The 25,644-nt window shown below is 38.4% G+C and overlaps 2 protein-coding genes across 7 annotated transcripts in view; one reads left to right on the top strand and one right to left on the bottom strand.

Moving 5' to 3' along the window:
- LAMB1 (laminin subunit beta 1) overlaps nucleotides 1-19,408 on the top strand; it is an 83,381-nt gene extending 63,973 nt beyond the window's left edge. Inside the window, exons 28-34 of the mRNA XM_022593003.3 lie at nucleotides 2,626-2,829; nucleotides 3,407-3,551; nucleotides 4,969-5,176; nucleotides 5,364-5,505; nucleotides 7,578-7,754; nucleotides 9,077-9,236; nucleotides 9,374-19,408. Coding sequence (XP_022448711.1) covers nucleotides 2,626-2,829; nucleotides 3,407-3,551; nucleotides 4,969-5,176; nucleotides 5,364-5,505; nucleotides 7,578-7,754; nucleotides 9,077-9,236; nucleotides 9,374-9,510 — 1,173 coding nt within the window. The 3' untranslated portion in view covers nucleotides 9,511-19,408. The remainder of the gene's footprint in view (nucleotides 1-2,625; nucleotides 2,830-3,406; nucleotides 3,552-4,968; nucleotides 5,177-5,363; nucleotides 5,506-7,577; nucleotides 7,755-9,076; nucleotides 9,237-9,373) is intronic.
- The window catches only part of DLD (dihydrolipoamide dehydrogenase), a 55,929-nt gene that overhangs the window by 7,445 nt on the left and 22,840 nt on the right, over nucleotides 1-25,644 (bottom strand). For 2 of the 6 annotated variants that reach the window (XR_016394386.1, XR_016394384.1), the window contains exons 9-14: nucleotides 20,071-20,261; nucleotides 19,238-19,408; nucleotides 18,736-18,925; nucleotides 18,178-18,315; nucleotides 17,189-17,278; nucleotides 2,591-17,100 (exon numbers count right to left, since the gene is read on the bottom strand). Coding sequence is in view for 2 of the 6 variants with exons in the window: in XM_022593005.3 (XP_022448713.2) it covers nucleotides 17,035-17,100; nucleotides 17,189-17,278; nucleotides 18,178-18,315; nucleotides 18,736-18,925; nucleotides 19,238-19,408; nucleotides 20,071-20,261 (846 nt within the window). In the remaining 4 variants the exon portion in view is untranslated. Of the gene's footprint in view, nucleotides 1-1,656; nucleotides 17,101-17,188; nucleotides 17,279-18,177; nucleotides 18,316-18,735; nucleotides 18,926-19,237; nucleotides 19,409-20,070; nucleotides 20,262-25,644 lie in introns of those variants that run through there. The other 4 variants (XR_004023185.2, XR_016394387.1, XM_022593005.3 and 1 more) reach the window with 4 other exon arrangements.

Here is a 25,644-nt window from a genome sequence, read left to right as displayed (position 1 = left end):
TGCCATGCTTCAGGAGAAAAAACACCCTGCTTTGTCTTTAACATTGTCCACTTTGCAAATGAGTCAGCAGGAGGGAAAGTCCGCGGCTCAGTCTCTGGCCCACAGTCTGGGGTATCCAGTGACCAAGCCAGATTAAACACAACAGTGTGTGGGTTTCCAACCTTCCTCTCTCCTAGAGGTTTCTCTGTGGTACAACCCAGAATCAGGACTACTATCCCAAGGCTGCTGAATTGAGTCACTGCCTTCTTATCTAAACTGGATCCTTTTTATATACTGTGGACATTTTTTACTTTGTTCTGATTTGAAGTGCAAACTCCATCTCAGGGGAGCAATTGAGAATCATTCTGGGAGAGACTTCTTAAAAAAACTGAAGGGCGCTAAAGAATTTTTTTTCGTGGGTGGGTGGGTGTTAAAATGCTCCCTTGTCCCAGTAACTTTACCTAGTGAAGACCAGTCTAGGAAGTGGATTCATTTCCCGGAAGCTTTTAAAAAGTAACTCTGAAGCCAAATGAAACTGAGTAGCGAGTTCAATGAAAATCAGGCAGAAAGCCAAAAACAAAAGCCAAACTAAGTCTGTTTCTTCCTCTTGCTCCCTTATTGTTTTTCACGGAAGAGCACCCATCTGAGAGAGGAGGATGTTTTTATATACTGTACCTTTATTTTATAAGGCTTCTGCCCTCTTAGCTTAGAACAGAGGGTCAGTACAAGGGGGAAGGTGGGTTCCTAGGAAGCCGAGTTCAGGCTTCGCTACAATTTTGTCTTAGTAACAGTCCCCCGCCCTCTCAGCCTTCTCCCCCCACCCCCCAGCCCCCTCCCCGAAATAGACAAAAACACACTGTGCTTTCTAATCAATGCCTACAAGGTTATATTTTCATTATCTTAGGAAACTTGATGGCATCTAATGGAAATAGGGAGTTAGGAGATCTCCTGTCACCATTTCTCTAATAGAGAAAGAGGCCTAGATCAATGTGTAATCGCACCTGAGACAAAGCCATCACAGGCGAGCGTGAAATGCCAAATCTTTCTTCCTTTGGTATACTGGCTCTTTCCTTATAAATTCTAATTAAAAACTAGTCATCACAAACAGAATCTCTCCAAACTAAAATGAAGAGCAGACAAGCATGCTAAAGGATGTCTGCTCTGCAGCAGAGGGTGTCTCGGGAGCGGGGGGGCTGCAGCGGGTGCCTCTGGCCACAGGAGCGGGAGCCCTGCCCTGGGCCTGCTTTCCGTCAGGGGCCTGGCCTAGGAACAGCCTACGCTCCTTCCATCTCCCACTCTGTGCGTGTGTTAATGATCCTGCGAGAGTTCCCTTTATAGAGTCCATACCACCACTTATCGTGTAGAAAAATTTTTGCTCCTTTGTGTTTTTCAAGTACCTTTGGTTCTTGTCTTTGTGTATATTTAGTTAGACCCGTGCTGGGTTTTTTTTTAAGCCTGCCAGGCTGCTGAAACAAAACAGATCTTCTAGTGTGCTGCCAGATAGCTTTTAGAAAGCATCTCTTCTTGATTAAGGCTCATGTTCTTGTACAGCATGCGGAATAAATGTTATTTTCTGAAGCTTTTTATGTGCTGTAAACCAGACACATTAATGACTATTATTTTGAGATATAATGGGATTATAATTATTACAAAACTATTAGGTTAAACAGTTGACTGTATTTATTCAAAAACGACTCTTTTACTTATTAAAAGGAGTACTTGTTTGGGAGTATCCTGTTAACTGTTATTCACTGTAGTATATATAGCTTTTGCCTCTTTTCAACGTGACCATTTTCCACAAAAGGGTAGATAGCTCTAAATGTAATTTTTCTTCCTGCTCAGCCTTTTCCATCATATAGCAATCTTGTAATTTATCAATTTGCTGTGTATATTCTACAACCAAGCCCTGGTCTTTGGAAGTTTCTGGTAGATAAGAAAGGAGGAGTCTGGCAGGGCCGTTGGGAGGTTATTTGGAAAGTTATACCCGTACCTTTGTCTTCTCTCTTCCTCTCCCCTGTGGAATGTTCCCCCACTTCCCCTGCACAGATCCCACCAGCCAGTACTCCTTCCCAAACTACAGTAATACTCAGTGGTCTCTGCTTTGCCTGCTTTCCTTCGCACTTGCAGCATCTGACCTATTCTTGGCCGTTTTACCTAGAATGATCCTGTCTTCCTTACTAGATGGGAAATTACTAAAAGGCCCGATAACGGGCCTTTTATATCACCCTTCTCACCAGAACAGTTAACAAGGGTGCTAGGTCTAAAGAAGGTTCTCAATACTTTTTTTTTTTTTTTGGTAAATCCTACCAGTTAGGAGAAAGGGGACGGGACACATTCTTTGGCTTTCATATGGGCTGACTTCAGCCTGATGGAGCAGATAACATTTGCACCCTGCACAGAACCCATATAGCCTTGCAGTTCATTAGGGCAGAAGGTACTGATGCAGGGCTGTAAATCATCGTTTCCTTGGAACTAAGCGGGTTAGCTCAGCCCTGAGCTCTTTGCTCCGCTCTATCCTGAACACTGTTTTCAAGCACCCTCGCTGAGGACCACCTACACGCTCTCTGGGGCCACCCAGGCTCTGCACAGCTGTTGGCTGCAGCGGACTCACTCTGCACCCCGTGCTTGTTCCTTGGCTCGCTGCAGACGTGTGGAACACCTCCGGGAGCTTCCTGTTCCGAGACCGAATGTGGCGGCCCAAACTGCAGAACCGACGAAGGACAGAAGCAGTGTGGGGGGCCCGGCTGTGGCGGGCTGGTCGCTGTCGCACACGGCGCCTGGCAGAAAGCCATGGACTTTGACCGAGATGTCCTGAGTGCCCTGGCTGAGGTGGAACGGCTCTCCAAGACGGTAATTCAATGGATGGGCTGTTTTGTTTGTTTCCTTTCCGTTATGGACTGGAGGATCTGAATGGGACAAGTCAATTCCAAATGCTGACTAAAACGAAAAGGCCTAAGTTTTTGTGAGGTCAGGGAAAGAGAGGAGGAAGTTTTCATTCATAGATGGTTTAAGAATCTGCTTGCTTCTCACAATAATTTGAAATAACCATGTACTAACTATGGGTCCAGGGTTATGAATACCTCCAGCTGTTATTTCAATTGAGCCTTTATTCTTCTGAAGTGACATGAAGTATTAACTTCCTGTTAACTGTGAAGTATGTAGGTTGGTACCTGAGAAAAAGACTAACGGAACATCTTCTACACCACCAAATGTTTTGGAGGAATTAAAAACAACTAGAAAAACATTTTATATTGCTAGCCCTAGCTATGTAAGACTGTTGTATAGGAACTGGTATAGTGAATACTTTGTCTATACAAGAATATAGTATGGTTGAAGGGGAGATGTTTGTTTCTAAAAGCCATGACTCCAAATACTTAAGTTTTTCGACATCATCTTCTGGACCATTTATTTTATTCCCCATACATAGGTCTCTGAAGCAAAACTGAGGGCAGATGAGGCAAAACAGAATGCTCAAGCTGTTCTGTTGAAAACCAATGCTACCAAAGAAAAAGTGGACAAGAGCAATGAGGATCTGAGAAATCTGATCAAGCAAATCAGGAACTTTTTGACCCGTAAGGAACTTTTTCATTTTACTTTTAGACATTTCTTCCTGTCCAACAGTTTTTTAACAGTGTTTGAGAGGCCATAATTCAAATCTGCCTTGTAGATAAAAAATTCTTGCAGGGAATAAAATACTTCCAAATTTTTAAATGTATATGTAAATAACCTCTAATTTATGCTGATACAGACACACCCGATGTGATACCCACGTAACAAATCAAGAAGTCAGACATACACTATGAGAACTAAATTTGGAATTTGTGTTAGAGATTACATATAACGTGTCATAAGAACCTTAATTCAAAGTAGAGCTTTTTTGACATTGTCCCTAAAGCTTTGTAATCCTATTATTTATAGGCTATTATAGTTAGTTACAGAGCTCTATACCTTAAGTGTTCTGTACAGAAATCGAAAATCTCTGGGATTTGTGGTCCAGCTCACAAATGTTGCAGGTCACAGTTTGAGTGTTACCACTCAGGATAGTTTTGGCTGCAAGTTAAAGAAAACTCTCAACTGAAATGGACTTAATCAAAAAAAGGGATGTATATATTATAACACACAGTAAGTTCAATAGTAGAATAGCTCCATCGTTCTAGGATCCATGCACTTCTCATCTTTCTGTACTGTCATTTGAAGCATATCAGCTTTGTTCTCAGTTTGCTAAGGGTATCTTATGGAATATTCATATATTATCCTGTGCTTAAACCCTCAGGGCTCCATTTTTATGTTCTGTTCTTTCACAGTTTATAAGAAGGAAAAAAAAGCAATGACATATTTAAAGTTTAAACTCCGGTATTTTTTTGACCTCTTTTCACATTTGACATCACATTTGACACTCCCTGGCTTCTTTGATAAGGCAACTATCCTGATTCTCTTGCTTCTGACTGGATTTTCTCCCTTTCTGTAGTTTCCTGAATCCAGATAATTCATTAGGAATTTCAGCACTTACATCTGCATTCACAGTACTTTCCTACCTAATTTTTCAACCTCAACTGAAAGTTTTCATTGCCCTTTAGGAGCAAGACCCAGCTTTTTTACCCTGGCCTGTATCGTTTTCTACAATCAGAACCATTCGCTTCACTCAACTTCCACATAACTTGCTCTGCCCATCCTGCCTCTCCAGCCAGAGATGTTCTCTCTTCTCTCAAATCCTGTTATCCTTCAAAACCTGATCAGTTCCTCACCCTCCACAGTTTTACCTGACGACCCCAGCCTACAACCAACTCCAGTAGTACGCACTGTCTGCAATACTGTTCCTGTGTGCAGGTCTCATCTCCCCAACTTAGATTAAAAACTCTTAAATAGGAAGTACCTTTGTCTTGGTGTAACCCACCATGCTGATCACATAGTAGATGACCAGTAAGTGGTTGAATGAGTGAACCATCTATGATTTTCACCTCTTCACGGGAATATCTTTGCTTTTAACAGAGGATAGTGCTGACCTGGACAGCATTGAAGCAGTTGCTAACGAAGTACTGAAAATGGAAATGCCTAGCACCCCACAGCAGTTACAGAACTTGACAGAAGATATTCGTGAACGAGTTGAAAGCCTTTCTCAAGTAGAGGTTATTCTACAGCAGAGTGCTGCTGACATTGCCAGAGCTGAGATGTTGTTAGAAGAAGCTCAAAGAGCCAGGTATCTGAAGACAGTATTATGGCATTTAGGGGGGGCTTTGTGTATCTAGCATTGAATAAAGTTTTTCTCCACGTGAGTCTCTCAGGGTCATTTCAGGAAGGCTTTTCTTTAAAAGAAATGCTCTCTTCTGCGAGGAAGTACTTTTTTCATGTTCACATATAATACACTGTCTCATTCTTTTACTCAGCAACAGTGCAACAGATGTTAAAGTCACTGCAGACATGGTAAAGGAAGCTCTGGAAGAAGCAGAAAAGGCCCAGATTGCAGCAGAGAAGGCAATTAAACAAGCAGATGAAGACATCCAAGGAACCCAGAACCTGCTAACTTCAGTAAGAGATTGCAATCATTATTACGCGTGGGAGAAAACACAGGCGCATATACTCTTAACTGTCAAATGCACTTCTTTTCTGATATCTATGAAAATTCTTACAATTGAACACTAAAGGAGTCCTTTCAGTAAATCTAAACTACTCCCATCGCACAAGGTGCTAAAAGTGTCATTTTCAAGGAAGAAAAAGGACTCTAAAGAGAAACATTAAACCCCCTCTCATTTTCATCCCCACAGAAAGCCTAAGAAAGATAAAAAGAGTTTCCTGTTCCTTCAAGGAATCACACAGATTTTATTTAGTATGAAGCACACTCTTACTCTTATCCAGTTTTAGACCATCTCTGGCTGGAGAGAGAGGACGAACAGAGCAAGGTTTTGCAGCCCAAAAGCAACTAACTGCATGTAAGACCGGTGCCTCAAGATTTATGAGGTGATCATTCACAAAATGTCTGCTTCTAACAAACACCCAGTTTTAGAGGAACCTAGTAGAGCTCTTACAGCTAAACAATGTTTTGTTCAGAATGCATGGGAAATCTATAAGCAAAATACCCTAGAGACACTAAGAACTTTTCACGTGGATTTAGTGCTTTATTCTAAAAACTTCTCTCTTAAAAGTAATGCAAACTAATTCTGTTTTATTCTTTCATCAGTTCTAGAGGCAAATTTTTCCTTCCAATCTTAGGAAAGTTCATTTTTTATGAAACTGGGTAAAGAAAACGGATGACTCGTTTAACCCCTCCTTATGTTCTCAGAATACACTTTGAAGTTAGATGCTCTTATTACTTGCTGCTATCCCCCTTCTCAAGCCAACGACCTCTAATGTTTAAAATCTTGGGAACTGCCTTTTCAGCCTGCTTTCCCTACCAGTAGTTGATAAAAGCCCATCCTCCCGTATTCCATTACTCTCAGTAGAATGAAGCTGGACCGTTCCCAAGCCACTTTCTTACATTATGAGCAATTTAAGGCCCGCCCTTCAGGCTACGTGTTCAAGTTTAGAAAAATTATGTTTTCCCACCAGACTACATTCTAACCCTTTCAATTACTGTTTTTTCTATCTCTAGGATTTTCAAATTTGTCAGTGTGTTGTTAACATGTTAATAGGTGCGATATCCGGCTTGTTGTTGCAAGTTAATAATGGTGGGCAGAAGTGTTTCAGGTTAACAGTAAAAAAAAAAAAAAAAATTAGAGCCTTTACCTAAACCACACTAATGAAAGCTTGTCACGAACTATTCGCCTACTTAAAACCGTAAGGGTTATCTTGTAAGAATAGTCCCTAAGAATTGTTTTCTAAGTTAACTAATGGGTGAACTCTCAGATAAGAATCAAATTGTTACAAATTCTAGCATATGCATGTACTGACCCATTAGTTACGACATTGTTATTCAGAGTAATTCTGTGGAATAGACCCTGCCTTGAAGATCATTTTTCAGAAAAATTAGGTGCTCAGTGAAACTGGTTCTTCTGTTATGGTTCAGGCTTACTTTGGCTAGCTTTAAAAACAACGGTTACTAATTACTTTGAAATGAGAGCAAACGTGGACCCTCACCAGTTGCACAGATAATGCACAGATAAGATACTTTTAATTTTGAGCACTTATAGCTTCCAGTTATAACATTCCCAGACCTATGCCGTCTCACAATCCTATAGTAACTTTTCAGTGTTTTAACATCCTGATTTCCATGTCGTTTCTGAAGTACTATGCTACTAGAGTTTAACATTTACAGTTGATAGAAAAAAAACTGGAAGTTACAATTTTTCCACCCGTAACACTTCAGAAGGTTGTGTGGATATCCCTCTACTCACATCTGCTGCTTTGTGAACACTATAAAGTGCTTTCTCAACACACCAAGCTGCCTGGAGGTGGTTCAGTAACGAAAAATTTTACAAAAATTTCAGCCTAGACCAGCAGAAGTAGTGAAAGAACAGAGACTATTTTAAACTTGGGCACTTTATATAAGCTTTCTTGAAATTTCTTTTGTTCATAGCAGCTTTTTAAATCTTCCTCTACACTGTAGTCATAGCACTTGCTACCACTTCTTGAATTAATGGCTTGCTGAATGATGACGCTTTTAGATCGAGTCTGAAACAGCAGCTTCCGAGGAAACCTTGCTCAATGCCTCCCAGCGCCTCAGCGAGCTAGAGAGAAACGTGGAAGAACTTAAGCGGAAAGCTGCCCAGAACTCCGGGGAGGCAGAATATATTGAAAAAGTAGTATATACTGTGAAACAAAGTGCAGAAGATGTTAAGAAGGTAAGTAAACCTTTGGAACGTCACAGCTATGTGGATAAAGGAGCAACTGGTCTCCTCCAAGTGACCTGTTTTGAAAGAGCAGTCTTCAGAGACACAGATGGAAAAGAGTGGATATAAATGTGTCCATACACGTGATGTAGGCCCTCAAGTCCAAACTTGGATAAGCGTTTAGAAAAATGAAATTAAAACAAGCATTATTGAGCTTGTATTTCAATTAGGAAGACCTTTATGGCAAACAGTAAATTACCTGGCCCTTTGAGAAATCTTTCAAAGCAGCGTAGAACATGCTTAAAGAATTCCTAACAGACAACAAGCTAGTAGGGAACCCTTATCTCACCTCTTCCTTCTCAGTGGACAATACTATATTTTGCAGAGGAAAGTCTCAAGCTTAAATTTCTTACTACAAGCCAAGTTAATCATTGAGACACATTTAATTTCTAAATTTCTGTAAGCAAATATTTAAAGAAACCTTTTTAAACTTTTCAGAGCAGTGTTGAAACGAATAGTAGGGTGCTATAAACTGACGCAAAGTCGTGATTTTTCCTAGAAGCGACTAGCTTTTAGGCATTACATACAGGTGACTTCCCTACCCCTGTGGTTTGGGGAAGAGAACAATAAGTTTACTGCCTCATCTGTCTTTTTTCATTCTGGTCTAGGTTCCTACAGGTCTGAGAGCGTAAATCTCCCAAGTAGTCTTCTTAGAGAACACTTTGTTGCATCAATATTAAATTTCACTAGAAATAAGAAAACCCCTTGACATGAAATTCCTCACAACCATCTTTCCAAACCCCCATTAACCCCACTTGTGCTACAATCTTGCCCTCCCTTCCTTTTGTTAAATCTGCCTTTTCCCTCTGATTTTCCTGACAGCAAGTCTCTATCAACCCTAAATTAGTCACAATCAAGACGGTCTTACCATTTTTTTTTTTTTGGCTTCTTTTGATCTCTAAATTTGGATCTCGGCAAACCTACCTCTGAGAAACCCTAATTAATTCTCAAACTCTCCCTCCATGCATTCTCCTACGACATCTCCATAGAAAAAGTACTAATCCGTCCGCAAAGACCTACCACAACATGTCTTTAAGATCTTTCATTTTAAAAACTCATGTCAACGTTGTATCTTAATTCCACTGTTTGTTTCAAGTTAATGTTTTCAGTTATTTACTACTGGGGAGCTTGAAGCCTGAGTACCCTTGGTCATGGCCTTTAATTCAGACTGCTTGCCATGCAAGTGTAATCTCATCCAAGCTTGCCACCGTTTACCAGTCTTAAATATAACTGCTGATGCTATTACCTCTTTGTGCTGAAATGTGGAACTGCAGACTCTGGACGGTGAACTTGACGAAAAGTACAAGAAAGTGGAAAATATAATTGCCCAAAAAACTGAAGAGTCAGCTGATGCCAGAAGGAAGGCTGAACTGCTCCAAAACGAAGCAAAAACACTTTTGGCTCAAGCAAACAGCAAGCTGCAACTCCTGAAAGGTAGGGTTTTTTTTCTTTCACTTAAGACTCACGATTTTTTAGTTTATTAAATAGAGCCTTATAGGCAAAAAGGATCCGTATTTGATTTTGAGATCATCATAGTAGTGTAACTGCTCAGACCTTTTCATCTCCCACAGATTTAGAAAGAAAATATGAGGACAATCAAAAATATCTAGAAGACAAAGCTCAAGAATTAGTAAGACTGGAAGGAGAAGTCCGTTCACTCCTAAAAGATATAAGCCAGAAAGTGGCTGTTTACAGCACCTGCTTGTAACAGAGGAGAAGGAGCTATAAGTAAAAGATGGCTACAGTGTGTGACCAAAGCAAAATCACTACATGGTAATGTTTTTAATCGCCACATTTTGTATGGAGTTAAATAAAGTACAGTGCTTTTATATAAATGGAATAATTCTTAAACTCATTGTTACTTTCCCTGATGTAGCAAAGAGTTTATTTATTTTCACTGTAAAGTTGGATTTAAAAGCAAGCTGACTGCCTTCATAGAGATGCTAATTTTTTTCTTATGTCTATAAACAAGTATCAGTCATCTGTTTGGGTCAATATCCTCTACAAATCCACCCCTAAAATCACCTCCCAGTTGGAGATTTAAAGAGGAAGGAAGTAGCCTGAGCTACGTTCACCATTTCCCTGACTGCTCCAATCTCCAAAAACTCCTCTAAGTATTCCTTGCTCTAGGCAAGAGAACAACAAAAGCAACTTTTAGGGCATTGTGACTTTAAAGTATTGCCACCTAACAAGAGAACAGTTAGACTTAATTGATATCTTCAGGACATTACATCCCCCCAAAAAGCAAACTACACATTCAAGTGCACATGGAACATTCTCTATTCTCTATGATTGACCACGTACTAGGGCACAAAACAAGCCTCAACAAATTTAAGAGTATAGTATCTTTTCTGACCACAATGGCATGAAACTCGAAATCAACCACAGAAAAAAAAAAAGGGAGATCAAGCACCTTGCTACTGACAAACCAATGGGTCAAAGAAGAAATTTAAAAATACCTCATGGCAAATGACAATGAGAAAGCAACCATACAAAATCTATGGGATGCACCAAAGGCAGTTGGTTCTTACAGGGAAGTTCATAGCAACCCAGGCCTTTCTATCTAAGAAACAAAACTCAACCTAACCCACCACCTAAAACAATTAGGAAGAGAAGAACAACCAAAGTCAGCAGAAGGAAGGAGATAATAAAGATCAGGAAGGAAATAGAGATTAAAAGAGAAAAAAAATCAATAAAACCAAGAGCAGGTTCTTGGAAAGGGTAATTAAACAAAACTGACAAACCTCTGGCCAGGCTCACCAAGAAGAAAAGAAAGAAATCACAACTGATACCACAGAAATACAAAAAACCATAAGAGAATACTATGACCAATTATATGCCAACAAATTTGACAACCTAGAGAAATGAACAACTTCTAGAAACAGCCCACCAAAACTGAATCAAGAAGGAATAGAGGACAAAACCATACTTAGAAAAGATATATGCACCCCAATGTTCACTGCAGAGCATGGAAGCAACCTAAATGCCCACTGACAGAGGAATGGATAAAAAGATGTGGTACATACATACAATGGAATATTACTCAGCCATAAAAAAATGAAATAATGATATCTGCAGCAACATGGATGGACCTAGAGATTGTCATACTGAGGGAAGTAAGTTAGAGAAAAATATCATATGATATCACTTATATGGGGAATCTAAAAAAAAGGTACAAATGAGCTTATCTACAAAACAGAAACAGTCACAGATATAAAAAACAAACTTATGGTTACTAGGGGGGATGGGGGGAGGATAAATTGGGAGACTGGGATTGACATATACACATTACTATATATAAGATAGATAACTAATAAGGACCTACTGTATAGCACAGGGAACTCTACCTGATACTCTGTAATGACCTATATGGGAAAAGAATCTAAAATAGAGTGGATATATGTGTATGTGTAACTGATTCACTTTGCTGTACAGCAGAAACTAACAACACTGTAAGTCAACATACACCAATAAAAAAGAACAGACCAATCACTGGAAACGAAGTAGAATCTGTAATTTAAAAAAAAAAAACCTCCCTACAAACAAAAGTCCAGGAGCAGATGGCTTCACTGGGAAATTCTACCAAACATACAAAGAAGAACTTACACTGATCCTTCTCAAACACTTCCAAAAAGACTGAAGAGGAAGGAACACTCTTAAAGGCTTTCTATGAAGCCACCATCACCCTGATACCAAAACCAAAGAAACTACCAAAAAATAAAATTACAGGCCAGTATCTTTGATTATGACGTCAAAATCCTCAACAAAATATTAGCAAACCAAATCCAACAACACACAAAAAGGTCATACAACACAACCAAGTTGGATTCATCACAGGGTCACAAGGATGGTTCAACATATGCAAATCAATCAGTGTGACACCACATCAACAAAAGAAAGGTCAAAAACCACATGATCTTTCAATAGGTTCAGAAAAAGCACTTCATAAAATTCAACATCCATTCATGATTAAGAAATCCTTATAAAACTGGGCACAGAGGGAACATATCTCAACATAATAAAAGCTATTGATGACAAACCCACAGCCAGTATAATACTCAACTGTGAAAAGCTGAAAGGTTTCCGACTGAAATCTGGAACAAGACAAGGATGCCCACTCTCACCAGTTTTCTTCAACATAGTATTGAAATCCTAGCCACATCAATCGGACAAGAAAAAAATAAAAGGTATCCAAATTGGTAGGGAAGAGGTAAAATTGTTTTATATGCAGGTGACATGATACTATATATATTGGGTTGGCCAAAACGTTTGTTCAGGTTTTCCATAAGATCTTACAGAAAAACCCAAACGAACGTTTTGGCCAACCCAATAGAAAACCCTAAAGACTCCACACAAAAACTACTAGAACTGATAAACAAATTCAGTAAAGTAGGCAGATACAAGATTAACATATAGAAATCACTTGTATTTCTTTACACTAACAATGAAATATCAGAAAAGGAATGTAAACAAACTATCCTTTTAAAATCACCAAAAAAAAAAAAGAAAAGACATATGCTGAGAACTACAGAACATTAATAAAGGAAATTAAAGATGATTCAAAGAAATGGAAAGATATCCCATGCTCTTGGACTGTAAGAATATTGTTAAAATGGCAATACTACCCAAAGCAATCTACAGATTTAGTGTGATCCTGGAACAAATACTCCTAAAATTTATGTGGAACCATAAAAGCCCCAGAATTGCCAAAGCAATCCTGAAGAAAAAAGCTGGAGGCAAAACCCTCCCAGACTTCGGACAATACTACAAAGCTACAGTAATCAAAACAGTGCGGTGTTGGCACAAAAACAGACATATAGATCAATGGAACAGAATAAAGAGCCCAGAAAAAAACCCACACACCTATGGTCAATTAATCTTTGACAAAGGAGACAAAAATGTAAAATGGGAAGAAGACAGTCTCTTCAGCAAGTGGTGCTGGGAAAGCTGGACAGCTGCATATAAATCAATGAAGTTAGAACACGCCCTCACACTATGCACAAAAATAAACTCAAAATAGCTTAAGGACTTAGACATAAAATGCCATAAAACTCCTAGAAGAGATCAGAGGCAAAACATTCTCTGACATAAATCGTACCAATGTTTTCTTAGGTCAGTCTCCCAAGCCAATACAAATAAAAACAAAAATAAACAAATGGACCCAATCAAACTTACAAGCTTTTGCACAGCAAAGGAAACCATAAACAAAACGAAAAGACAAGCTACAGAACAGGAGAAAATACTTGCAAACCATGTGACTGACAAGGGCTTAATTTCCAAAATATACAAACAGCTCATATAACTCAACGACAAAAAACAACCCAATCGAAAAATGGAAGACCTAAATAGACATTTCTCCAAAGAAGACATACAGATAGCCAATGGGCAAATGAAAAGATGCTCAACATCACTAATTATTAGAGAAACGCAACTCAAAAGTACAATGAGGTACCACCTCACACCAGTCAGAATGGCCATCATTAAAAAGTTTATAAATAACAAATGCTGGATAGACTGTGGAGAAAGGGGAACCCTCTTACACTGTTGGTGGGAGTGTAAGCTGGTGCAGCCACTATGGAAAACGGTATGGAGGTTCCTCAAACAACTAAAAATAGAATTACCATGTGATCCAGCAATCCCACTCCTCGGTATATACCCAGACAAAACTATAATTTGAAAAGATACATGCACCTCAATGTTCACAGCAGCACTATTCATAATAGCCAAGACATGGAAGCAACCTAAACATCCACTGACAGATGAATGGATAAAGATGTGGTACATATGTACAATGGAATACTACTCAGCCATAAATAATAACAAAATAATGCCATTTGTAGCAACATGGATGGACCTAACGATTATCATACTAACTGAAATAAATCAGAAAGACAAGTACCACATGATACCACTTACACGTGGAATCTAAAATATGACACAAACGAACCTATCGCCGAAACATAAACAGACTCACAGATAAGGAGAACAGACCTGTAGTTGCCTTTACAACTACAAGGGGGAGGGGGCGTATGGGAGGGGAGGAATGGAAGTCTGAGATTAGCAGAGGCAAACTATTATATACAGGATGGATTAACAAGGTCATACTGTATAGCACAGGGAACTATATTCAATATTCTGTAACAAACCATAATGGAAAAGAATATAAAAAAGGAATATACTTATATGTAGAACTCAGTCACTTTGCTGTACAGAAGAAATTAACAACACTGTGTATCAACTATATTCCAATAAAATTAAAAAAAAATACGAGTATTGCCACATAAAACAGGGCTAGGGCTGCTGAGGGCAACGTTTAAATTAAGTTAAGCCAGAGTTTGGGGATATTACTGCTTGTGCACAGTGAGCAGTGCTACTCAAAGTACAGAAGGATGCTGTAATTCCTCAGATTTTACATTGAATTTTATTTGATTTCACAATCAGATAACTGGTACTCCACAGGATAAAGAAAATAGCTGGAATACAACTGCCAAGCCTTTGTCGACTTTATAGCTGAGTTAGCTGGAAACAGGCCAGGTCTTAAGTGGTTTTTGCACACATTCTTCTTAGAGAAAATGCTACTCTGTACCACATAACAACAACCCACACATCCAACACAGCTGCATTTGAAGCTGGGCCCGAACAGAAGTTACGTTAATGGCTGTAATCTCAATAATAAGGCAACTTCCCTCTGGTTCCACACAGTTGTCACTTTTATTTAGATAGGAGTTCTAATAACTAGCAAAGTGGTTGTACCTCCTCATCTACCAGGGAAACTAAGTCTTTTTTTTCCCCCTTGATCATAAGTATTTTACTTACAATTAAGCAGAGGTAGAAACCTTCACTACCCCTCATTGCTTTTCAGCTAAACAACTAAAAGTCGCACTTTAAAATTAGTAATTTCAATCAGCTCAATGAATTGGACAACTAATAGCCCCACCCTTCACAAGCCAAGGAATACTCAGAACTTAATAACACTAGGCGCACATTAAAAATTTGTCTTATACCTAGGACTTCATTCCCAACCACATATATTTCCATTCTCACAATGAAAGGGAATCCTTAAAGTTGCACTTAACTATTCTTTTGTGTCTCTATAGCTAGGACTTTGTATTAAATTACATTTCACTATTCCCTCATCAGAATCTTTGTACCTAGAGTAGAGGACATGTTTGAGGTTTAAATAAATTAGCACTTCACATAATATTGGGATTTCAGATTTTAAAAAGATGCAGAGTTCATTACCAATAATGGCAAATAGCACATATCAGACCACCACTCCTACAGACAACAACTGAAAACTCTGAATAAAATATATTTTTAAAAAGTAAAGGTACTGGACAACAACCAGAAGTAGGCAGAAGAGGGGGGTGCGCGTTGCACTCAAATAACAGCCTTGCGTGAGATTTCCATTTTTAATAGCTTTTCACTGAGGGGAGGTCCCAAGTGGCAACTTGAAGAGAGGCCAAGTTTTACTGGTTAAGGAATCGGAGGACAGAGTTTGGGGTAACCAAGAGCAACTGAAATATGAGGGGAGGAACCCCAGAAAAGAGGTATAAATTCTGCATATCCCGTGTCCAATCTCTAGCTGACCTGTGAACTTTATGTGCATGGCACAAACTTCAGATAGCCCAGGTAAAGCTAAAACAACTGCGTAGAGATTTCAGCTGTCCACCCGCCCTCCCCCTACACACGCACACACGCACGCACGCACAAAGACAACAAGAGTTTGGAGTTTAACCAAGTTAACTGCCCACTAAAAAATTCAGAATTTTTCAGAGGTATGTAACAGAATCCAGTCTTTACAATGTATCCATTTATAATGACCATAATACAATTCAAGAGCACTGGACATGTGAAGTAAAAGGAAAATGTGACCTACATATAAATCAATAAAAACCTGAAGGCTACAAAACATTTTCCTTTTATCTATGGATCAGCTGATGATCTCTTACTCCATACAGCTTTCTGCTCATAAATTACATTCTCCAAACTTTCCTTAAGACGATATATAACCTTTAAATTGCAATCAAGTGAATATCTGGTTTGCATATTTCAGTTCCTTCATTTACTTTCTTTAGAAATTTATGCTATATCAACTACGATGAATGAATCTGAAATGATTCTTAAATTTAGTTATAATAAAGTCTATTTAGTATTCAACACTTTGTTATTTAAGTGTTTTAAGAAACAGCCATTTTAAATATTTATCAATAAATATAATTTTATAGCACTCTTTAAAGAAATAGTCGATTTTACCCAGCCAGGATACACTGGCAATCCACTTCAGAAAAGACAAGAGACTAAAGATTCCTTTATGTTGTTTCTCTAAAAATAAATGCTAAACATTTAGTAGGTATCACTAGAACAGATGAAAGGATAATGACCTTTTAAATACCTTAATACTGTCCTACAATGTGGGAAAAAAAGATCTATCCAGGCCTATAAAAGCAATAATAAAGAGTAATAAACAAGAATGTACGGTAGAGGTAGTCATAAAAAATCTAGGACCATCTTGACATCCACTCAGAATAACCAGTATAATATTTAAGACATGTTTATTTCCGTATCTTAATTTCCCACTGGAATACATTGCTTCTCCACTTAATATATGAATTTCGTATATATACTACCTTACTTTGGTCAACTATATAACTATACTTCAGACTGCAGACCTCACTAGAACCTTAAAAATCTAAACACAAATTCTACCTCTAACGGCCAAGACTCTGGGGATTAAAATACCTGATAGACCATCATTTTTTATTTACATCAGTTCAGTTTATACATGTTTAACTTATTCTAATGACTGTTTCCAATGTGAAAACCAAGTTTAAAATAACTTGATCACCTTGTTTCAAACACAGCTGTTCACATACCATACTCCAGCTCCATCCATGTAAGTAAATCCTGTATCCGAGATAAAAGCTACTTAGCATAAATTCAGTGAAGTTGAGCCTTTCATAAACAGCATGAAAATATGGGTTGAAGAAAATTTTCCAGGATGCTACTATAAGTAGCTTTTTTTCTGCAGTATTAACGCAGTGAAATAAAATATTATATTTATTTAAAATATAGATATGAGATTATTCCATTCTGTCCAAACCTATTAAATACCTTCCAAAAGTTTCATAATTCAGTCCTAGAAATTCTTGGAGCTGTGAGCATTTCCTGTTCAGAAATGTTACCTCTACAAAAGCTCCCAGGAAGTTGCAGAAAAATATAATCTTCTAATTTAAAAGTTGATCGATTTCCCAAATGACGCAGCCAGGTTTGCTTCTCTAAAAGCTTCTGATAAGGTCTGCAAAGGGAAGAAATTTAGAATTAAAAACCAAGTATTTGTGAATCAGAAGAAACTTGAGATAGCCATTAATTGCGTATGTTGTTACCGGATGTGCATGACAGACTCTAGCTATATCTTCACAGGATGCTCCATATTCCAGTGCAAGAGCAGCTTCATTTATCATTTCACCAGCACCCTTTAAAATAATAAACCAAGAAGTAATTTTGTTTCTATGGCAAAAACAACTACCTTCTAATACGAGAGATTAGAACAGTTAATTGCCTCCAGTCAGAAAAACCTTAACAGAAAAAAAAGCAGTTCAGAAGTTAAGAGCCTGGGCTCTGAAGCGAGATGGCCTGGATTCAACTCCTACCACTTACTGCCCTAACCACTCAGTGACTCTGTGCTTTGGCCCATTTATTCACCTCAAAAATGGGAACACCACCACCTACCTCACAGGGTCATGGAAACTAAAGCTGATGCATGCATCTAGGAAAAACTGTTACAGAGGAAGCACTCAAATGTTCTAGTATCATTACTGATGCACCAGATACCTAGGGGAGGGCATACCTCATGTGCAGTGGCAGGAAAGGCTTCTCTTAGAAGGTAACATCTGAGCTAAGACCTGAATAATAAGCCAGTCATGCAAAGATATGAAGGCAGAGGATTCCAGAACAAAGGCTTTAAAATGGGAACAAGCTCAGCCTATGAAGAAATTGAGAGAAGGCCCATAAGACAGGGAATTAATGAGCAAAGGGGACGAGTGGAAAGAGAGGAGGTCAGAAAAGTAACCAGGGCCAAATTCAGTGGGGCCTTTTATGTAAGTCTATAGCAGAAAGGACCACTAGAGAATTTTAAGCAGGCAAATGGCCCGGTGTATGTTTTAAAGGGATAAACTTAGTTGCAGCATGGAATGCAGATGATATGATGGGCAAGAATGTCAGTGCTAGAAGCGATGCATGAAGAAGCCATATTCAAACTTTGGCTAGTAAATAATAACCGCAGAATGTAAACACCAGGTGGTTTTAAATTAATCTACTAAATAACAATGCTTTCCAGAAATCCTAGTGGGATTTCTGGTTTTACAGTACTCACTGGTCCTAGAATATGTGCTCCCAATACTCTGTCTGTTGATTTCTGCCCAAGTATCTTCACCATGCCATCTGTGTCAGCGTTTGTCTTAGCTCTGCTGTTAGCAGCAAATGGGAATTTCCCAACTTTGTACTCAATACCCTGTGAGAAGCAGAAAATGAGAACGTACATAAGCTATCAAAAAATTCATTCCCATTTGGTGAAAGCGTCTACCATTTCTTCAGAAAATAAATCCCAAGAAGGCAATTCTTCACAAAGCATATAGAAGGAAAGACCAAAAGGCTTGTTACTGAAATACAGTTTGGGTATAAACACAAGCAAATGCAAATGTCAGCCCACCTGGATATATTTCAAAGCCAAATATAAGAGCTCTGGAATTACTAGTTTTTGAATACAGGCAACCAAATGATCTCCTTTAAGATACTCACAAAGTAAAAACTATACAAACTTACCTATAATGTTCTACATAGTTATTAAAATGCATTAATGCAATAATGAAAGGATTCTCAACCACTGGTGTCAACTCAAATCACACATTAGAGGAAAACTACTCTGAATTACCTCTTCTTTCAACTGCTCTTCTGATTTGCCAACCCAAGCAACTTCAGGGTGTGTGTAAATCACCGATGGTACACAATTGTAGTCAATGTGCACAGCGCCACCAGCCATCCCTTCAACACAGATAATGCCTTCATCCTCTGCTTTGTGAGCCAGCATTGGACCAGCAACCACATCGCCGATTGCATAGATACTGCCACGGAGATCAAAAGAAACAGTCAACTTCTGAAATCACAGACACTCATCTACAGTTATACCAGGGTAACAAAATACACGTTTCTAGTTATAAAGTCACCAAAAAAATAAATACAGCTCTTCAAATATCTGTGAGTTCAGGTTCTAATCTCTGGGTAGTGAAAAAATTCAATTAATTACTTTTGCTTTTACATGTTATAAGTTTACTGTTCTTCCCCAAAGCCAAGGTACTTTTTAAGCATGACAAAAGCCTATTTTCAAAATAGTGTTTGCTTAAAATTATTGAAAATGCAGTAAGTATCCAACTTACTTTGGAATTTTAGTTTGGAATCTGGTATTTACTGGAATTCTACCTCTAGGATCCAGCTCAATTCCAAGCTCCTCTAGTCCCAAATTCTTAGTAAAGGGTCGTCGGCCAATGCAAACCAGGAGTACATCACAAGTGATAACTTCAGCTTTACCACCAGAAGCAGCTTCAATACTAGATAATGAACAGTGCATAACTGTTAAACACACATCTACATGAATAGCTGATAGACTTGGAAATTTAAGACCAGACATTTTCAAGTATCGATGACACCTCTAACAGTGTAAGTTTATTTTATTATAAATATAAACATAAGGGTCAGGCAAAGAAAAATGTACATATCCTCTAGAGGTCGATCATCAGAACCTCACAACAACAGGCTGTATAACACAGTTTAAGAACATTGTCTTAGAGTCCGACAGATCCAAGTTCAAGCACTGCTTCTGCCCCCACCAGCTATGTGACCTTAGGCAAGTTATTTCAGTGTTAAACAAACAGAATGCCAAGCACACAGTAAGCAACTGAATCAGTAATATTACTGATTTCCCCATGTATCTGCCTAAAAATACTGAATTAATTTTACTGAACGTTGAGAGTTTAAAGTTTTCTGAATGTATACTATGAAAAAGTACATTACAAATGAGAACACTGGCTTCATTTTTCTATCATCAATGCAATCGTGAATTTCAATGGACTGACTTGATAAGCAATACTGAGTTATACTACACAGTAAAATGGTATTAAGTTACAGAAGAATCTGATTCTAAAAACTGTATGTTTTTCTTAAAGAAACACACAGAAGGGTATCATAACAAAAACAAATGTAGCATACTTACAAAACATCAATTTTTCCATCTGGCTTCCTAGTAGCACCAGTAACTTTGGTATTCAATTTAAATTTAAATCCTTGTTTTTGAAGGATGCGCTGAAAGTTTTTAGATATCTCCATATCAATTCCAATTCCACCAACATGACCCAAAAACTCAACTGCTGTCATGTCTGCACCAAGTCTTTGCCAAACTGAGCCCTGCACATAATAAAAAAACAATAATCATAAAAATAAAGGCTTCTATAGCAAATGTTTAAAAAAATGATCTTCAACAGTTTATTGTAAGATATTTTCTTGTGTTAATATGTTCCTATTAGAAACGCTGAGGTTTAAAATTAACACTGTGACAAACATATATAACTTAATATTCACTAACTCAACATGTACTGAGCACGCACTATATGCTAGGGCACCATTTTAGGTGATAGACATACGTCAGTAAACAAAACACTGCCCTCAGGGACCTTAAATTCCGACAGGGGAGACAAATAAGTACAATTCATGCAGAGGACAGTAAAAGAGCTATGAGAAAAATAAAGCAGGAAGTACAGCCAGGACTACTGAAAGGAGAGGGACTGTAATTTTAAAGTGTGGCCAGGGGAAGGCCTCACTGCGAGTGCCATTTGCACAAAGACGTGGAGAAGGAATGCAATACGCTGGTAACTGGTCCAGAAAGAGGAACAGCAGTGGGAAGGAAGGTCTTGACAGGGAAGAAGTAACCTCTTATTGCTAATTACTGATGCTTGCAAAATATTAAACTGATTTCGTATTCTATTTTCTCAACAGAGAAATGTTTATATTTTCATTCAAATTATAATTTAAAGTAAATGCTGGCTTTATATTTTAACAACATTTTATCAGTTATAACTTGTGAATACTTAAATATGAAACTGGCAATATGAAGATAATTTTACAGCATTAAATAAACTATGAAAAGCTATGAATATATCCTTTGCAAGAATCTGTATTAAATTCATCTCATAATTTAAAATTCACCTTAAGAGTTTACCTTACCAACTAAATTAAGTTCATGTATTCATTTTTAAAATTTCATGAATTTTTGGGGTGAGAGCTGAGTTAACTAGAGGCAATACAATGACACTAAAAATCCAATAACAAGCATACATGAAAAGGTAACTCAAAATCATGGACCTAAATGTAAAACCCAAGGCTATAAAACTTCTAGAAGGAAATATAGGAGAGAATCTTTGTGACCTTGAGTAGGCAAAGATTTCTTAGCTACAATACCAAACGCACAATCCATAAAAGAAAAAAGATAAATTAGACTTCAACAAAATTAAAAACTTCTCTTCAAAAGACAGTATCACGAACCCAAAAAAAGAAACCACAGGCTGTGAAGAAATGTTTGCAAACCATCTACTGGGGGCTTCCCTGGTGGCACAGTGGTTAAGAATCCACCTGCCAAGGCAGGGGACACAGGTTCGAGCCCTGGTCCACGAAGATCCCACATGTGGCAGAGCAACTAAGCCCGTGCACCACAACTGCTGAGCCTGCGCTCTAGAGCCCGCGAGCCACAGCTACTGAGCCCGTGTGCCACAACTACTGAAGCCCACACGCCTAGAGCCCATGCTCCGCAACAAGAGAAGCCACGGCAATGAAAAGCCCACACACCACAATGAAGAGCAGCCCCAGCTCACTGCAACTAGAGAAAGCTTGCATGCAGCAAAGACCCAACGCAGGCAAAAACAAAATTAAAAAAAAACTATATAAAGGATTTAAATAAAGAATCTAAATCCAGATTACATAAAGAAGTCTCAAAACTCAATAACAAAACAAACGAACCTGGAAGGAAATCTGAAAAAGAGGGGCTATATGTATACATATAGCTGATTCACTTTGCTGTACAGTTCCTTTTTTTTTAAAAAACCAGTAAAACTGGTTTATTCGGGAATATCAAAGAATTGCAATTTGGGGCATACGATGCACGGTGAACCACAGGCAAGTCCAGAGAACAAAGAAGATGAATGTTTCTCTTATAGAGCAGAAGGTGGAGCTGGGAAGGCTGTTACAAATAAAAAGTCCACTGGAGTCCTGCAAATTGGAAGTTGTAGTGGTTTTTTATTGGCTGAGTAATGACAGTCTCCCATTGGTAAGGTTATTGCAAGGAGAATCTTCCTTCCTTCTGCTGTGGTAGTACAGTAGTAACCTTCTTCCTGTTGGAGATGCAAGGTATGTCTCCTCCTGTTAGATCTGCAACTGACTACTAGTAGTAGGGCGAGAGAGCTCCTCCTTCTAGCCTCCCAACTCCTTTTTTTAAAAAAATTTAATTTAATTATTTTATACAGTAGTTTCTTATTAGTTATCTACTTTATACATATTAGTGTATATATGTCAATCCCAATCTCCCAATTGCTGTACAGTTCCTTGTAAGGTTAAAAACAGAATTACTCCTAAGTATATACTCAAAATAAATGAAAACAGATGTCTACACAAAAACTTCTACACAAATGTTCACAGCAGCATTATTCATACTAGCCCCAAAGCAGAAACAACCCAATTGTTCATCAACTGATCAGTTAATTTGAAAAATGTGCTATATCCATAGAATGGAATATTATTTGGCCATAAGGAGAAATGAAGTATACCTGAACATTGAGAACATTATGCTAAGTGAAAGAAGCCAGACACAAAATGCCACATATTGCATGAATTCCATTTATATGTAATGTTCATGATAGGCAATCCATAGACACAGGAAGTAGATGAGATTCCCAAGGGCTGGAAGAAGGGAGGAACATAGAATGACTACTAATAGTCACGGGGTTTCTTTCTGGGGTGATGAAAATGTTCTGGAATTAGATACTGATGACAGATGCATAACTCTGTGCATATACTAAAAATCACTGAATTGTACACTTTAAATGGGTGAACTATATATGTGAATTTTATCTCAATAAAGATGTTTAAAAGAAAGGAATCACTCTTCTGAACCAAAATCGAAATAGTAAGAGTAGTAACGATGAGAAGTAGCATCTCGAAGTCTATAATTCAAAGTAAGGAACAATGACCATAGCCAAGTGCCCTACTCTTTAGGAAAGCTGATTTCAAAATCCTTAGAGACAGGAAAACTCCAATAAGATCTACAATTTATTTACAGCTTGTTAAATGCCAGGCACTATGTTAAGTTTCTTAAAAGTATTAACTTTATAAAATCCCAACAAAATCTTATAAGGCAATTATTCTTTTCCTCCTTTTTATAATGAATCAACTAGTTCAGAGAGGGTTATAAATTTAAGAAGGAAGAGGCAAAGCTAAAATTCAAATTTATATCTGATTCCAAAACCTATGTTCTTGAAAGCACTACATTAAACTGTAATGGAAGAAGGAACAAGAAGTATAAATAAAAAATAGAAGTCATATGACTAACTTTATGAGAAAGTAAAGAGATATGTATGACTACACAGTAAATTCTCTGATAAGCCTAAATTTTCAAAATGACACGTTAAAACTAATTCAATATGGTAACAGACACCTAAAACATTGTGGCAAGATATCTGGAATGACCCAAGGCTTGTAAAAAACCTAAAGCAAAAGTGCAGAGATGGAGGAAATAGAATTACTGCTTGGGATATTATTATACTGTTTAACAAAAGAAAGTAAATCTATTATTATTCCTTTTTTCTTGCTTTTCTTATCCATCTGTGAGAACAATTTTCAAAGTGGAGTGAACTGAAGAAATATCATTAAGCGAGAAGTGAAGCCCAAGACAACAACAAATGATTTTGGATGAATTAACTCCCTAATCAAATTAGATCACAGAGTTTGGATAACAGAGACAGTCCATCAGTAAACTCTGGGAACTTAATTAGCATAAGAGTACAGCCAAAGGTGGAAAAGAATAGATTCTAAAGAAGAATAGATTCTGGAGATTAGCTCAAGATGGTGGAGTAGAAGGACGTGAGATCACCCCCTTCTTATGGAAACACCAAAATCACAACTAACTGCTGAATGACCATCAACTAAAAAATGCTGGAACCTACCAAAAAGGATACCCTACATCAAAAGACAAAGAAGCCGCAACAAGACAGTAGGAGGGGCACAATCGAGATAAAATCAAACCCCATACCCACTGGTGGGTGACCCACAACTGGAAAACAATCATACCACAGAAGTTCTCCCACAGGAGTGAAAGTTCTGAGCCCCATGACAGGCTTCCCAGCCTGGGAGTCCGGGAGCGGGAGGAGTCATCCCCTGAGAATCCGGCTTTGGGGGCCAGTGGGGTTTGATCACAGGACTTCCACAGAACTGGGGAAAGAGAAACTCCACTCCTGGAGGGCACACACAAAATCTCATGCACACCAGGACCAAGGGGAAAAAAGCAGTGACTCCATAAGAGACTGGGCCAGACCTTCCTGCTAGTATTGAAGGGTCACCTGCAGAGGCAGGGGGTGGCTGTGGCTCACTGCGGGGACAAGGACACTGGCAGCAACAGTTCTGGGGAGTACCCATCGGCACGAGCCCTCCCGGAGGCAGCCGTCAGCCCCACCAAACATCCTGTAGGTTTCAGTGCTGGGTCACCTCAGGCCAAATAACCAACAGGACGGGAACACATCCCCACCCGTCAGGAAGCCTGCCAGCCTCTTAGACAGCCTCATCCACCAGAGGGCAGCCAACAGAAGCAAGAACCACAATACTGTAGCCTACGGAATGGAAACTGCAATCACAGAAAGTCAGTCAAAAGGAGATGGCAGAGGAATTTGTCCCAGATGAAGGAAAAAGATGAAATCCCAGAAGAACAACAAAGAGAAGTGGAGACAGCCAACCTACCAGAAAAATAATTCAGAATAATGATAGTGAAGATGATCTAAGATCTCAGAAAAAGAATGGAGGCAAGGATCAAGAAGACGCAAGAAATGTTTAACAAAGACCTAGAAAACTAAAGAACAAACAGATGAACAATAACTGAAATGAAAAATACACTAAAAGGAATCAAAAGCAGATTAAGTGAGGCAGAAGAACTGATAACTGACCTGGAAGACAGAATGGGGGAAATCACAGTGTGAACAGAATAAATAAAAAAGAATGAAAGAAATGAAAACAGTCTAAGAGACCTCTGGGACATCATTAAACGCACCAACATTCACATTATAGGGGTCCCAAAAGGAGAAGAGAGACAGAAAGGACCTGAGAAAATATTTGAAGAGATAATAGCTGAAAACTTCCCTAACATGGGAAAGGAAACAGTCACCCAAGTCCAGGAAGCGCAGGGAGTCCCAGGCAGAATAAACTGAAGGAGGAACATGCCAAGACACACAGTAATCAAACTGACAAAAATTAAACACAAAGAAAAAATATTAAAAGCAACAAGGGAAAAATGACAAATACCATACAAGGGAACTCCCATAAGGTTATCAGCTGATTTCTCAGCAAAAACTCTGCAGGCCAGAAGAAAGTCACACGATATATTTAAAGTGATGATAGGGAAGAACCTACAACCAAGAATACTCTACCCAGCAAGGCTCTCATTCAGATTTGATGGAGAAATCAAAAGCTTTACAGACAAACAAAAGCTAGGAGAACTCAGCAAAACCAGACCAGCTTTCCAATAAATCCTAAAGGA

The sequence above is a fragment of the Delphinapterus leucas genome, chromosome 9 (assembly GCF_059928025.1).
Source record: "Delphinapterus leucas isolate spDelLeu-1000000601 "Yukka" chromosome 9, BTC_Dleu_Yukka2, whole genome shotgun sequence".
NCBI lineage: Eukaryota > Metazoa > Chordata > Mammalia > Artiodactyla > Monodontidae > Delphinapterus > Delphinapterus leucas.
Note: the sequence above shows the minus strand (reverse complement) of the source record. Positions and strands in the feature narration are given on the sequence as shown.